The 15,600-nt window shown below is 37.5% G+C and overlaps 1 protein-coding gene across 2 annotated transcripts in view; it reads right to left on the reverse strand.

Moving 5' to 3' along the window:
* Window positions 1–806: 806 nt before the first annotated feature.
* The window catches only part of XRCC4 (X-ray repair cross complementing 4), a 175,231-nt gene continuing 160,437 nt past the window's right edge, over window positions 807–15,600 (reverse strand). For both annotated transcript variants that reach the window (XM_048932255.1, XM_048932254.1), the window contains exon 8: window positions 807–1,592. In XM_048932255.1, coding sequence (XP_048788212.1) covers window positions 1,484–1,592 — 109 coding nt within the window. In that variant the 3' untranslated portion in view covers window positions 807–1,483. The remainder of the gene's footprint in view (window positions 1,593–15,600) is intronic.

Below are 15,600 nucleotides of genomic sequence, written 5' to 3' on the forward strand. Positions count from 1 at the left end.
ACCCAGCTCTTCTATTTCAGGTTAAGTCATGGAAAATTTTCACCTTAAAATTGCAACTATATACAAGTTTTTGTTGAAAGCATTGTCAGATCAGCACTGGAAGATTTTAAATCAGGCAATACCTCTGAATGAGTGTATGAATAGGCCTTTTGTGGTCCTGTCATTTCTCAGGCACAAAGTCCATGTAGAAAGCAAAATATTTTGGCCATTCAAGTTTTCACTGTGTGATTTATAACATTCTCCCAAAGACGTCTGTGAATTTAAAATGCTATGACCATGCCTTTCAGAAAAGAATACTTAATTTTAATATTCCCAAATCCTCATTTAGGTTTTTAAATGAGTCCCTGATTCTGCAAATACTGACATGGGTGCTTTTTAGTTAAGTATAGGATTGAATTTTGACAGGATCAGGGCCTAAATAAACTGGTATTTTAAAAATATGAAGGGGTTTCAGGGTTCATTGCAAGCCATAGAACACAGAAGTGGAACTATATTGCACAGTCTTGGTGATTTCAATGGAATTATTCAAGTTTAAAACTCCTGTTTCTTTGACAGAAGAATAATAATTAATAAAAATTGATTCTAGCTTTTAAAATTGCAAGGCAGAAACCTGATGTACAAGCTTAGTTCTACACACTTGTTGTCAACCACTGAAAGTAAATACACATTACTAACTTCTTAAATCTAAATGAATGCATCAACACTAGTCAGGAAGAGGTTATGCATTACTTCATTTTGGTAAGTGGTGTGCCTTTCTCATAGATTGCCTAAGCAAATAAAACCAAAACCAAGGCCTTTTTAGAAAGCATTTTATTGTTTTAGAAAAATAATTAGGAAAAATCATGAAATATGAAAACATCAATTTTAAAGGCTACGAGTTTCTACAGAAGCTTAAAATAGATTCAGTCTTAAACTTTATTCCCAAATGCAAGAATGTACCTTGTAATGTACAATACTACAAAGAATCTTCAAATAAAATAAAAATGTAGCTTCTCTGGATACTTCATTTTTGAAAGATATATATCTCATTTAAAGTCAAGGATGAATTAGCTAGACCATGTCTAAGCTGAGCTCCTCAGGAAAGGGGTAGTATATAAGGTAAGTACAGTGGTATCCTTAAGTCTTCCTTTTGTCTGAATCACTGGGGACATCTGAAAAACAGTTGATCCTGGATACAGTCAGCAGCCAAAGACTGTCATGATGTAAAAATGTTGTGAGCGTGCTCTCTTTTCCCACATAAATGTGATAAAAGCTCTGCATAGAGGCTGAACTGATTTCAAGGCTGGCACAAACAAAGCCTTAGGAAACCAAGAGATCTGCAGCCGCATAGTGAAGGATGGGAATAAGGGCAGTGCAAGAGGATTAGAGCAATATGTCATCACATACCATAAAGATTTCAGCTGAGTGTATAACAAAGCCTTTTAGTTTTATAGCTCAACATGATGTGCAGCACCAGTCTCTCAGTTTCTCAGCCAACACATAGCTAGATGTCATCAAAGAGGTCCTCTGGCTCACAAGTGTTTTCCAGTGTTTCAAGAGACATCACATCCGGGGAGTGCTTTCCTGCTGTCTTATGTGAGGAGAGATCAGGTCTGGAAATATAAAGCAAAGAAACAGATCTGAAATAAATACAGATACAGATACAAACAAATCCAATGTACTCACTGTCAGGGTGCCCGTTTAACAGTGTGTTTTGAGATTTTTTGTTAGTGTTATGTGTAAGAGACCTAGATATGTGCTGAAATGGCAATGGCAAAACAAACAGATGAAATTCAGTTTATAAATATCAAGCTTTCCGTTATTTTCTTACAACTTTCAACACCCCGAGAATGATCATTTCAGCCACCAGATCAACACAGTGAGCAGGGGAGAACAAAACAAATGCAGAAAAAATCTTGAGGAACCTGTTCTGCTGTTTCTATACCAGATGTTGCTCAGCTAACTGCTTTTTATTTTTTACCCTGGCATTAAGCATGTGTCTGCTGTCCATCAGATTGGTAGAGGCATAGAAGATTCATACTGAGGTGTCTCAAAGCTCCATTGTGGTTGCAAGCCTGACACCAGACTGCAGAGCAGAAGAAAACAAAGGTGAGAAACCATACTGGCAAACACAGAAGATTATATCTGTGACAACTTCCAATCCCTACAAGAATTAATATGTGTAGACTGGATCCACAAAAAAATCTTTGAATCCTGCACAGACAAACTTGTTTTGCAGCTTTAAGAGGAGAATTACTAATTACTGGATTTCTCACTGATGTGACATTCCAGGGTGGTATCACTAGCAGCTTTGAAAATTGGAGCTAATCTCTTAAACCTTTTCACAGTAGACTGTAGGGAATTGGTATAGGAAGCAGGGAACAGACTTGACGTGCTTACACTTCAAGGTTTTATGCTGGTTGGAAATTCATGAGGATTGGTGGCATTGTGCCCAGGTATATTCCACTGGTGTAATTCTGACAGAAGTAAAAAAATCTTATATTACCAAGGCTAACACATGATCCACCAGGATGGGAAGAACTAGACATGATGGAAAGTGTTACACTGAAATGCTGCCATATGAGGGCTTAGTGCAATGAAGCATTCAAAAGCTATCTTAATTTCTAGACTAATTCAAACCTTCAACTACTCCACAGCTGCCAATATAGCTAAGTAAAATCAGGACTTTTGATTGCTGCTTTGTAATCTGGCTTTATAGAGATTCAGAACCAAGTTTTCCCAAATTCCCATTCTTACAGGAAAGCTCCAGGGAACAGAAAACTTAAAAAACACTGCAGTCTTCCAAATGTATTAATTTTCCCAAGACCTCAGCCACTACCTGATTCATAGCTTCTTACCTTTCAAGAGGTTTACTCCTTTACTGGAGGTTTATAGCTCTCACTACGTTTCCCACTGTGGACTTGGAGAATTATTTCCTTTTGGAGGTGAACCCTCTGTAGTCCTTGGGAATCAGTAAAAACTCACTAAACGCTGAGTCTGGGATGTCTTTCCTTCCTGCAAGCTCTCTAGTTCTTAGAAGAGTTTCCTCACCACTCTATCTGTCATTCTAGTTCTGCAAACTGTTTTAAGTTCAACATACCATTTTTTTAGGTTATGATCATTACTTTCTCTAGAAATCTAACTTGGTTCTTCCATGAACTCTTCAAAACTCCTTTGTTCATATCTGAATACATAGTTTAAAAGTATGCAGTGACATCAAGGGCGTGATATCAAAAGTCACTTATACTAAACACAAATAAATCCTGCCAGATTCAGACAATTTAGCCAGCAACCACTGGTCAGCATGATCAGATCGTTCTGTATTGTTCTCACTGCCATTGAGCAACTCATTTGTATCTTATTTTTTAAGTATAGATAGTATAACTCATGATCTGATGTTTGATTTAGCTAATGAAAGTGTGCATTTCTTTCACCTCTCTGGGTTGGTTTAAAGTGACACGCCTTCAGTGAGAACAAAGGCGAACTACATAGAGTGCAGCAGCACTCCTATCAATTAATTCAGAGTGATCTCACCAGCAAACAATTTAGGCCACGAAAGATCTCTATACCACCACAAATTTCAGATACTGGAGGTCATATTTAGAGTAGCTTAGAAATTTTTCACTGTCCATATGCCATAGCATTATGGTAAGAGTTCTGAAACCCCAGATTTGTTAACTTTCAGGTTTTGCCTATTGCAGAATTTTCTGACTGTGAAAAGTGGGCCTGAAAGTGTATAAGAACAATAATGTCAGTAACAATTCCATCCTCATTGGGGAAATTAACTGTTTTCAACACCAGACTTGAAAGCCCATCTGTAAGCCAAGTCGCTAGTGGGTTTTAACATTGCACAGCTAGAACTATTAAGCTTCTGTGTTCTTGTAACAACATGGTCCTCATTTGATTTCCAGAAGTTGTAATACCATGCTTATGAATAAACCTAACTGCACTTGCAAAGTGGAAGCATTAGACTCCTTGTATGAAGTTCATAAGCTACTTAATTTTGGCTTTAAGACTGGATGATTCATATTTGCATGGCAATTATTCACAACATGCCAACAGCTTGCTTTGTGCTGTGAAATTATTTTCAGCCATCCTCAGTTCTCATTGGAGCTTTATTTCCATACCCTGATGCGTAACATAGTTAATTTCTTTAAATTGCAGTGAATTGTATAGCCCTGTGTTGCCAAAAAGCCTGTAAGTAAGGCATTCTTCTTGAAAGTTTATTCTTCTGTTGGATCACTTTTTGAAGCCTTGCCTTCTGGTAAACTTAAACTCCATTAACACATCTGGAGAACTGCTGACTCTAAGAGATCATTTCATATTTCCTGACATTTAGTTCAAGCCCTTCATAAACTGAGACAGTAGACCAGATCCACAGCTGGTGTGAATCACTATAGCACTAATAATGTCAGTGGAGCTCTGCTGACTTACACCAGCTGAGATTCTGGCCCAAGATTTGGAAGAAAGTGGTTACATTACTTGATATTTCTTTCCACAGCTGAGTAAGAGCCATAAGAAACAGAAGACATGCAACACAGCACTTAACTAAGCAGTATAGTAACAGCATGATGGTTTTGCAAAGCTTGGGAGAAAAAGCAACACCTTTTTTTGCAGTTGGACGGATGGACCAATCCCATGTGTTACACGTGATGAATTGCTCCCGAGTCCACAAAGACCCCAGAGAAAATCAGCACATCAGTTCTGCTGCAATACACAGCCAATTCCACGTGGTAATGTTTTTGCAGGAGTTTGAAGGAGAAAATAATCTCTAATGTGACTGCTACAAATGACATGGTTAAAAAGAACTTCCTAGTAGTAAAAGGATCAAACAAGTTGTAGCTGCTCTGAAGCAAAACCAGGTCAGAGGCTGCAACATAGCAAAGTCGCTCATCTTGAGGTAATTCTTGCCGGAAGGATGAAAGGTTCTTGCTCAGAGATATGTTTGCCAATGTGCATACCTTGCTTGCCCTCAGTGCATCACACTGTGGTCATGCTTATGAAGATTTTGTTCTCAAGCAACAATCATGGGATTGGAAAAGAGCAACACTTTGATAAATTAACATAGGTACTTCGAAAGTTTCCTAAAAAAAAATTAAGCAATGTAAGAGCCATACTTGTATCCTTAACCCCCAACATTATCTTCCCCATATTTCTTGGTAATTCAAAGAACCCCTTCCAGTCAAAAGCTGACATTTTACTAAAATGAGATTTCAGCTCTCCCAGCTGTGCAGTTTTTTGTTGTTGTTTTAAGGAAAAGGCTGAAAGACTTGGTGTGTGTATGTCTCTCCTTTGTTAGGTTTAATGGTTCATTCCTGTCATTAATCTGAAAAAACACAAAGGCTTCTTGAGTGCATATTAACATGGGATATAATCTGATGTATACTTTCTTCAGTATCATAAAAATAGATGGCAGCAGTAGCACATAAACAGAAAATTGATAGTCATTATAGCACAAACTGTGAAACAAAGGTGATGCACATTAAATGCTAGTGAGCAGCAGCACTGGTTGACAGGACAAAAGCTGAGAACAACATTCTTGCTCTGGAGATGATTCGCCTAGCCCACCCCGAGAAAGGCTTGGATTTTTTGATTTATCAGCAGTCTGCTGTCTGGGTGAAGACAGCTCCGTCTACACAGAAAGTCTACAGAAGAAAGGTACTCATCAGCAGTCATTAATAAAGAAGGATTATAAAAGGAGCTTTGTGTATAGACCTGGGTGAAACCTCAAAGACCTTGTGGCCCTATGTAAAACCTTGGTCTTGAAAAACTGTTTTCCCAGGGGGTCATCACATGGGCTGCCTACAGCTATTGGTGGAAAAGAGGAAAATTGAGACATGAAAAGTAGAAGAAATGGTGTGAAGTGGAGGTGGAGAAAATGCCTCTTATATTTATAGATGCATCAAGAAAACTATGTGCAAACAAATCTTTTTAAACATGAATTTGAAAATATACTTTTTTCTGCTACTTTCAATCATCTGAAGAGATCAGGGGCCTCAGGCATCACCACAGCCCAAGCGGAAGCTGGCCCCAAAACAAATTAAGAGAGGACAGAGAAGCATGTTAAACAAAGAACATAGATCGAAAAAAATAAAGATTTCTTGCTTAAGGAATATAATCTCCATCCCTCTTAGAGAATTTTCCATGTGTGGCATTTTCACACATTCAGCATATTAAACAAAATGTCTAGACACAGTTGAAGTCAGCAGACAAACAATAATAACAGTAAGATTGTTCAATTATACTGTAAACGAAGAATATTTCCAATGCAGCTACTAGGAATTTAACTTTCAGCCAGGGAATCAATGTTCTTTAATAAGTTTCCTCTGGCTGCAAGCCAAGCTGCAGCTGCACCTGTGCTCATCATAACCATGCCGACTGAGCTACGTCTGTAATTCTTGCAAAGCACAACATATAAAGCATAACATTTGAAAGAAGGACAACTGCTAAACCCTATATTAAGCTCTTGTGAGTGCCCTTCTTTGTTCTCTAGAACTACAGACTAGAAAAAAGAGGACAATTTTGTTTTAAGTTACACGAGTTCTTTTCTTCAGGTGTCACTCTGGAGTCTTTCAAAAGGAGAAAAGCCAAATGAGAATCTCTAAACTATGGTAGAAACAGACACATTTACTGCAGCAAGAACAAGCTTGCAAACAGATCTGCTATGCTAAGAAAACCATCTCTCTCTTTTTGACATATTGATGACCAGCATGGATGAGTTCTCAAAATCATTTTCATTTTCTGCTCTATCATCCATTTAGTCCTGAAAATAAAAAATAATAATAATTCTAAAGATCGCAGAAAACCCCACGCAATGTCTAAAATGGCTGTGCAGACAACACATCATGTAAATGAACAACTCTGACAGCACTATTTTAGGAACTTCCGTTCTGTTTCAAAGTTCTAATTAACTTCAGTTGGCGTAGGTACAGCCCCTTCTTTGAAAAGAACATTCGAGTTTAGGAAGATAAATATAGCCCTGGATCTTTTTGTCTAATCAAACACACTTGCAGATGCTTACTAACAAAGATCTACTTAAAAATGCAATAATAGATGTCACTTGAAAGGAAAAGCCTAAACTATATTTGTTTTAGACAAGTGGCACACATTTCTGTGGCTCATTTCCACTTAAACTCCCTCTTGCTTAAATAAACTAGGCCGCATTCAGCTTGAGCAGCACGCTAGCACCACAGCCTTCACTGGCAAAAAATACAAATCTCTTAATCATAACTACAAGTTCATGCAGTAAAGGAAAACTTGGTTTGTTTAGGAATTTTGTCAAGGCCTTTCATAAATCCAGTACTTTGTGATTTTTTCTGGCAAATGTGAGAAGCCATTTCTCATAGTCATTAAGCACTATTTATCACATATACATTTATATAACACCAGCAATGGCTAAACTGTGTCATCACCCTTTTCCAGACTGTGAAGTCTCCGACACTGCCTTCTCTCTTTGCTCTTACTTATTGCCCTACGGTGATCATGAACAGTAATGAAAGGCCAAAGGGGGCAAATAAGAATCCCTGAATGAGCTTCTCACAAAGAAACACATGTCCTTGTTCTCCTCCACCTGCTGTTCCAAGCCTGCCTCCATTTCTGGGACCTATCCTTCCAGTCAAAGCATGGGCTGGCTCTTTGCTCTGGTTGTAATAATACCATGCTGATGATTTCCACTGTCATGACAGCCTGCAAAACTGTGTTGAATCTAATCACAAAAATAAGGCATTCAACCAAAGGAAACTCAGAAACAATGAAACCTAAATTGCACTTGAAATCTTTCATGTCCTCTCCGCTCCTTTCCGATATTAGGTTCTAAGTGGCTGTCTAAATCCCACTGACTTCATCAGCTTCTAAACACTTGCTTAAAGTTAAGCATGTGCTTAGAAACTCTCTTGAACCATGGTCTCAGCTTACAATTCCCCAGGGCCTACTCTTTACATTGACCACCACATAAGGAACCTTAACAATATCATAAACCAGTAGAATTCAATATGGTCATTCTTGCAGAGAAATGGGTTAGTCCAGCGTTCATACAATGAAAGGTCTTCTCTTCAACCTCAGACTTGGATAGTCTAATATCTTTATAAAATAGCTAGGTACAGCTAAAATGATCCAGCTATCTGAAGGGTGTAAGAGTACACAGATGTCATCTTAAAAACTGTATTTTAAACACTCCCATGTCTAAATTAAGTACCTTTTTTCTTCCCGCTAAACAATTCGTGCATATATACTTGGGTACTGGCAGAAGGAATTATTGCCTGGATTACCTATTATCTGCAGATCTGCACAGCAGGCTTTGAATCATTTATTTCAAGCGGTTTACTGTGGAAAACCAGTTTGAGCTAGATACAACCTATGACAAAATTAGCTCCTAGAAAGACAGAGCTGTAGTGAGTTCTCATTAAATATATGAGCAATGAATTAAACTAGGAGCAGGTTCCAATTTACGAGTTATAGCAGAGCAGACAAAGTATCAGGCTTTCCCCCTCCTCCAAAGGTTTCTAATAGGTCTCTACTGAACGTAAAATTATTTTCATAATGAGAATTGTCTTTTCCTTTCTCAGAACTCCCACTCAATCTGTCCTGTGTTCCTCCTGCTCTCTATCAGCCACAGATCTGGATTCATTCACAATTCTCTTAAAGAAGTTCAAACTTTTTATATTTAAGATCAAATCTCTGCCTATAGTGATGTCTTGTAACCTTTCCAGCTATACTGCACATCTATGAAAATGCCTATCTATTTGGTGGAGTAAAGAAGCCACTGTCAAAATATATCATCTATTACTATAAAAAAGCAGGAATCATCTGCAGCCCATGATGTGGTTGCTGTAAGACAGAGACAACAAACATGAACTCCGGTCTCTTCAAAAGTCAATTTTTCTCCTCTAAAACCCCAAATGGTCTCCATCCACTCTAACTCTTGGGGTCTGCCTTGGTGGTGATATCTGCACTAAGTACTTTACCAGGAACACTTAACAATGGAGCAAAAAGCCAAGTCATTACTTGATGGATAAATGCTGTGAAAGAGTCTAGACTACAAGATTTTAAAGAAGGGTTGTACCACCTCCAAAAACAACAAAATCCCACCTAACCAAGAGGACTTGCCTGGCCCTGTGTGCTTCCTTCACAAAAATTCTTATGTTAACTGGGTTTTTTCTTTATAACAAACCTCTTTACTTTCTTTTTCTTTTTTTCTTTTTCTCTTTCCTTTTCTTTTTCTTTTTCTTTTTCTTTTTCTTTTTCTTTTTCTTTTTCTTTTTCTTTTTCTTTTTCTTTTTCTTTTTCTTTTTCTTTTTCTTTTTCTTTTTCTTTCTTTTTCTTTTTTCTTTTTTTTCTTTTCCTTTTCCTCTTTTTTTTTTCTTTCTCTTTTCATTTTTCTTTTTCTTTCTCTTTCTCTTTCTCTTTTTTTTTTTTTTTTAACTGTTCAAAGTCACAAAAACCTTTTTTAGCCCTAATATTTCAAAGACTTCCTTTTCTGGAAGAACAATTTTCATGCATGTTGTAACAGAATTAAGGGACACTCACATTTCACTCATGCATGTCTGTGCATCCCTTATTGTTGCAGTGATAGAGCTGGAGACCTAACTGCTTCTAACTCCAAAGCACATCCTAATTGGCCATGACTGTGCTGGGCTTGCTAAGATCTGTCTACAGAGGTCAAATGGAGGGGATGCAAAATGGTGAACAGTCAAGATATGCTTCTGCTTTAGCAGGCCACCTATCCCAGTTATGAGAAAAGAACTGAGACAACCAGCAGAAGGCATGGATTAATGAGCACAGTGGACTGAAAGACAGTAGCCAGCCCTACATTTTGAGTGGAATTTTTCAGTTACTACTTTTCCATGAATATAGGTGCAGTTTCAGAGAGCCCATATTCCATCAGTCCATCTGCCAGATTTTTCTTCTCCAGCTCGAGGCGTTTAGAGATACTTAGTCAACCAGGAATTAGGAGCAGGGTCTCAGAAGGGCTGTAGGTTGCCTGAGACTCTCAGGCTCTTCAATACTACCAAACAAATACACAAATGCAATCCTGAGAGTATGCAGTGCTAGTGTCAGACAGCCAAGCCCCCATTGCCCAACACTGTGACTTGGGAGACCACCTTATATTTCCTACTCCAAGCCTGCCCAGCACCTGCCTAACTTGGCACTCAGTTTGGACACCTGCAATTTCTATTTCACACACATCATAGCAAAAAACATTCTGACATTTTGGTCACTGTGGCCTGAACTGGACTGAAATAAGTGCCTTCCTGGAATGAAGAAATAGGCCATGTCAGCCAATATGAAACAGATAATGAAAAAGATAATTTGCCAGACTGTTAGAAGGTAGGAACAGCTGCCCTAGGTCAATCCAAATTAGCCCAGAACCTTGTCTCCAACAATGGCTAAAAACAGACACTCTTTGAAGCATGCAAAGTGCTTTTTCAGTTGCCAACTGATTGTATCTCGGAGATTTCCTGAGTTATGGTGTGTTTCTATGGATTTGACAACATTCAGCATATGTCTCTGTCACAAACTGGCCCCACAGCTCACACGCATCTCTGACAGCAAAAACCTTCAAGGATTTCCACATGTAATACACAGAAATGTGAAAAACATGGCAGAAAACACAGAACGTGATAAACAGAGGAATGAAACGTGACAAAATAGATCTGAAACTAATATATTAGTCTAATTGTATTAGATTGATATTCTCCACAAAGTTGTTTCAGGTCAACAGCCTAAATCAGATTTTAACTTATCTCGTGATACATTACTGTACACCTGAAATAGCTCCAGCAACATTTTCTTGTATTGGTCTGGTTCAAACCAGCATTCAGACAACTTTATAAAGCTTTATAAGCTTTATAGAACTGTAGTCTGTAAAGGGCACTGATAATTGTGCTGATGCTGTGCTGCTGACAAATTTAGGTGGCTTGCCTTTTTGTCCTTTAAAGGACTTTTTATCTTACAAAGAAAAAAGGGAGCACTGAATGGGTGGGCAGCTGGGATTTTATTAGGAGAACGTGGATGCCAATCAAAAAGTAGATTAATCATGTTGTATGTGTGAAACAGATGCTGCTTGTGTAAATAAGCCAGTGTGCTACACAGATGAATCTCTGAAAATGCAATTCTAACTGTATCTTTTGTCATTGGTAATACACTTATTTGAAACCCATCTGGTATCGTCCACATTACAGTATCAGGAAACAAGAAATGAGTAATGCCCATTTTTCAGGTACGCTTTCTCACCTAACACCTCCATCCTTCTTTCCTGAAAAAAAAATACAGAATCTATAGCAGGTTTGTATTCCAGCATCATATGGAAATCACTGTCCTCTGCTAATTAAGATCTTGACAGTTTTTACATTTGGAAACTTGTTTTTTGCCTGAATTACACTGTCTTTATGAGAGAGAGAGAGAAAGGGGAGAAAAGAGAGTTCCCATCTAAAATACAGTGCATTACTTCCTCAGCCCTTACATAAATTCTCGTGATCAGAATGAACACTACAGATAATACAAATGGATGCAATTTAGAGGACCATACGATTTAAAAAGCTGTGTTTTTTTTTTTCCCCTAATTTTTTTTTTTAATAAATAAAAATGCCTGTTTGAAAAGCTTCCCAATAAATCTAGCAGGCAGAAAGCATTTCTGGTATCATTAAAACAAAAGAATTTTTCAGAAACTTGAATTTTCAGCTCAAAAATAACTTAGCTCTTCTTTTAATAAAATCTGCTTCGCACAGAGCAGAGCTGGGCTAACTAATTGGCATTTTTTAAAGGTTTGCACACTGAATTACCAATGCTCTGCTGCTCTGAGGACACATCAAAGGGCGACAATTTCCTCTCTGTTGTTGCTCCAGCAGCAGTGGAAGGTGTGCTGCTGCTCCCTCTGTGACACTGCTGGCACAAGGCCTTCCTAATCACCAGCAATTCCTCACAAGAGTTTTATCATCAGCAGTATGCAGCAGAGCAATTGACTGTATTGCATATACTCCTGCGTGCTAACAATTATAGATCTGGTCATAAAAGATGTGGTAATGATATAATAACTAAAACCCAATGGAATCTATGGGAGTTTCCCCATTGACTTTATTTTTCTTTGGACAACTTCTCTGTACACAACAAACCTGTATGAGTTCCAAAACAGCATGGGCTGGTAGACTGTTTTCATAGTCTGCATCCAAAATTTGCTTCTGCTTTGTTCTGTCAGGTACTGTCAGCATCCATTCAAATGTCTCTCTGAATGTAAAGTGTACAGGAGAATCAACAGAGGAATTAACAGATACTGAAAAATAGATTTTATTCACATTTTTGAATTGTGATAGCATATAAAAATTAATGAAATTATAAAATATTTGACAAAGATCCCTACAGAAGTCATGATGTAAAGTAGATACTTAGTACAAAGCAAACTGGAAAGCTTGTTTATTAGTGAGGTTGCTTAATCATCAACATGAACTTCAAAATGATTTATCAACCAGCTTTCTACCATCTGCTATATAAAGAGGAATCCCTTCTACCTTTTCATATTCAGTATTGGTAAATGCAGTGAGCTATTCAGGCAATGGTAATAAGAGCTCATTCTAAACTTGGTGAGAACTGATGAAAGTGATTATGGTGAAGGCCTGGTACTGTCAAACTGTCAAGTTTCGTACTTTATGTAATTCTTCAGAGTTTACGCCTTTCCTACTCATGAAGAAAAGGACTGCAAGCCAATTTCCATTGAGAATGCAATGAGACCAAGGAAACAGATAAACAGCAGAATGCTGAAAAAGTATACAACGAACCAATAAATTTTATCTTATTTCACAGAAATTTTTCAAGGAGGGAACCATCTTGCACTTCTGGATATTACTAGTGAAAAAAAAAAAAAAAATACAACAACCTTGAGATCCTTGCAAGAGATTGCTAGAAATTTCAAAGGTCTATTAAGAGCATTCATCTAAATTTTATCAACCATTTCTGTTTTCCTAGGCTGGAGAAATATTCCTTTGTGGAGGATACAATGAAATAATAATAATAAAAAAACAACAACAATGGGGAGTCATGAGGTTTATTCTGAATACTGCCCTTTCATTAGCAGAAAATATTCAGACTAGCCTGCAACACTAGCACTGATGCTAATACTCTATACACACACACTTACAAGTCACACAAGCTTTGTGATTATGAAAAACATCAAAGGAGATGCAGTCTATATCCTGTTCGTACGAACAATTCAAGTGTGATGCAGGTAGTGACACTGACAGCACAACTCTTCATGTGTGCTTCATCTAAACCCCGGAAGAGTTAGCTCCACAGAGCCAAGAGGCCTTTCATGAACAGCAAAGAGCGACTGGTCTGTACATCAGCTTTGCTTGGCTTATCAGCTAAAGTTCCTAGTGATGGTGAAAAACAGCTAATGATGACTGGATGCACGAGGAGGCTGAGTATTACATGTGATTGCTTCAAATATTCCATGAAATAACAGCGCACCTGATCTGCAGATGAACTTTTTGCGGAGCTTACAATAAGTAGACAGCAATCATAATGACCCATGAAGTTGGTGACACTGGAGGAAATATTCCACTGTTTTAATTCTATGCTGAGGGAATGAGATTTTGTTTTTTACAGTGGTGCCTGGTACATTAATTTTATACATACATTAATTTTTATATTTTATTATAATAATATTATATATTATATATATTATAATTTATTATAATAATATATAATTTTATTAATTTTTATAGGACAGCATGGGACAACAAATGGGATTGACCCAATGTGAAGGGGTCTGGTAGAGATACCAAACCTTGGCAGGCACAACTGTTTCACCCAGTTCCCACTCTGTGAGTGTCAAGGTGCCATCTATGCCTTTTATGTTGTTATCTGCTTTCCTCTGGCAAAGAGGAGGTGTAGCCAAACTATAAATAATGGTATATAAGTTTTCTTCATATACCATTATGTATAGTTTGGCCACACCTCCTGAAATCTTTATAGAACTAGTATTAATAACTAGTATTGGGTAGTGAAGGTCGCTACATTTTTTTTCTTTAAAACTTTCCTATAACAACAAGATAACAATAATAATGATAGCAACAAAAAAAAAAAAAAACCAAGAAAAGCAATGTGTTAAGTTTTCAGCCTAGGGAACTGTTTAGGGAATAAATTAAAACACGTATGTCCCTGGACATAAGGGGCAGAACACAGCAAATATAAAGCCACTGCTGGGCACAATATAATTTGCTGATCAAGGATGCTTAGAGCTACAGAAATGGATTCTGTTCCAGACTTAAAACACTTGTATTCTTTCCTGTACAAAAGCTTTACTAATACATTTAATTGATTCCTACCTCATGGAAGGAAGTGAACTAACAGACAGAAGAAAGATTTGGTAGACAAGACACAAAGAATAAAATACTTATTTGATTAATACAGCTGTTGCAAAAGCATGGAAGAAAAAAAATATTCATGCTTCCAGATACAATTTGTATTCTAAGATGTTATTTTGCTTGCTGCAGACATATTTCAGTGGTTGCTAGTATTATCAAAATGAGAAGATTCAGAAGACTTGGACTTGGATTGAAGGCTTATCAAAACTACCCGGACCTAAGGCCACAAGATCCAGTAGAAAGTAATATAAGAATATACTTCTAGTGAGATTTCTGTATTACTGCTTTCAGAAATATGAGAGGGGGAAAAAAGCAACACCCTTGCTACAGACTGGGATGAAAAATGGAATAACGTGAACTCTCAGGACAATTCTTTTGAAGTTTGAATCAAACTTGGATTGGGAGGTGTCATGGTTCTATGTTTCTTGTTTGTTTGTTTGTTTGAGGACAGAAAGTTTCTACTTGCACACACTGAGTCATTTATTTTCAGCATTTCTGTGTGTTTACAAAGTGTCAGTAATCACAAATTAGACAACAAAAGTGTGATAAAACTAGCCATTCCTTAAAACCACTCACAGAATATGCTTAACTCAAAGGTGCTGTTTTAAAATTTTAATTGCTGGCTGAAAATACAGAAACTCTATAGAAAATGTCTCTGTTGAATAGTTCAGATCAATGCAAGGAAAAGAGTTAGAATTTAATCAATAAGGGGGATAATGAAGTCAAAGACTATTTTCTTTAAAGAGAAAACCCTAAGTGATTCAAATTCCCTCAGAGATACTGCCCTGCCTGACTGACCTCCACAAAGTGTGAAACTGATGAACCACTGTGCTGATAGAATATGTTAAGGAAAAAGAAAAAGAAAATGATTTTGTCCAGTATTCCCTCACTATGGGAATGGCCTTTAGGGCTCTCCACTCTGTCCACCCCATGATCTGAAACCCTACTTCAATTCTAATACGGATGAAAGGTGAAAATTGATGTGTTACAAATCCAGGTGAGGGAAAGAAATGCATTTGTCTCCTGAGGATCACTTGGAGTAATGAGAGTTTGGACAAAAATTGCATTGGTGCCTGAAGGTGGCTGCTGGAGAGAGGAGAACAGACATCATTCTATGTAATAAAAGCAAGTTGTTATTGGCACAAGTTTAGAATAGCCACATTGCATATGTGCGTCTAAGCTGCAGTGCCTTATGCAGCTTGTCCCAAACAAGTGCCAAAAACACCTATTTTCCCACCAGACCTCTCCATGCCTTTCATTTATT

The sequence above is a fragment of the Lagopus muta genome, chromosome Z (genome assembly GCF_023343835.1).
Source record: "Lagopus muta isolate bLagMut1 chromosome Z, bLagMut1 primary, whole genome shotgun sequence".
NCBI classification, from domain to species: domain Eukaryota; kingdom Metazoa; phylum Chordata; class Aves; order Galliformes; family Phasianidae; genus Lagopus; species Lagopus muta.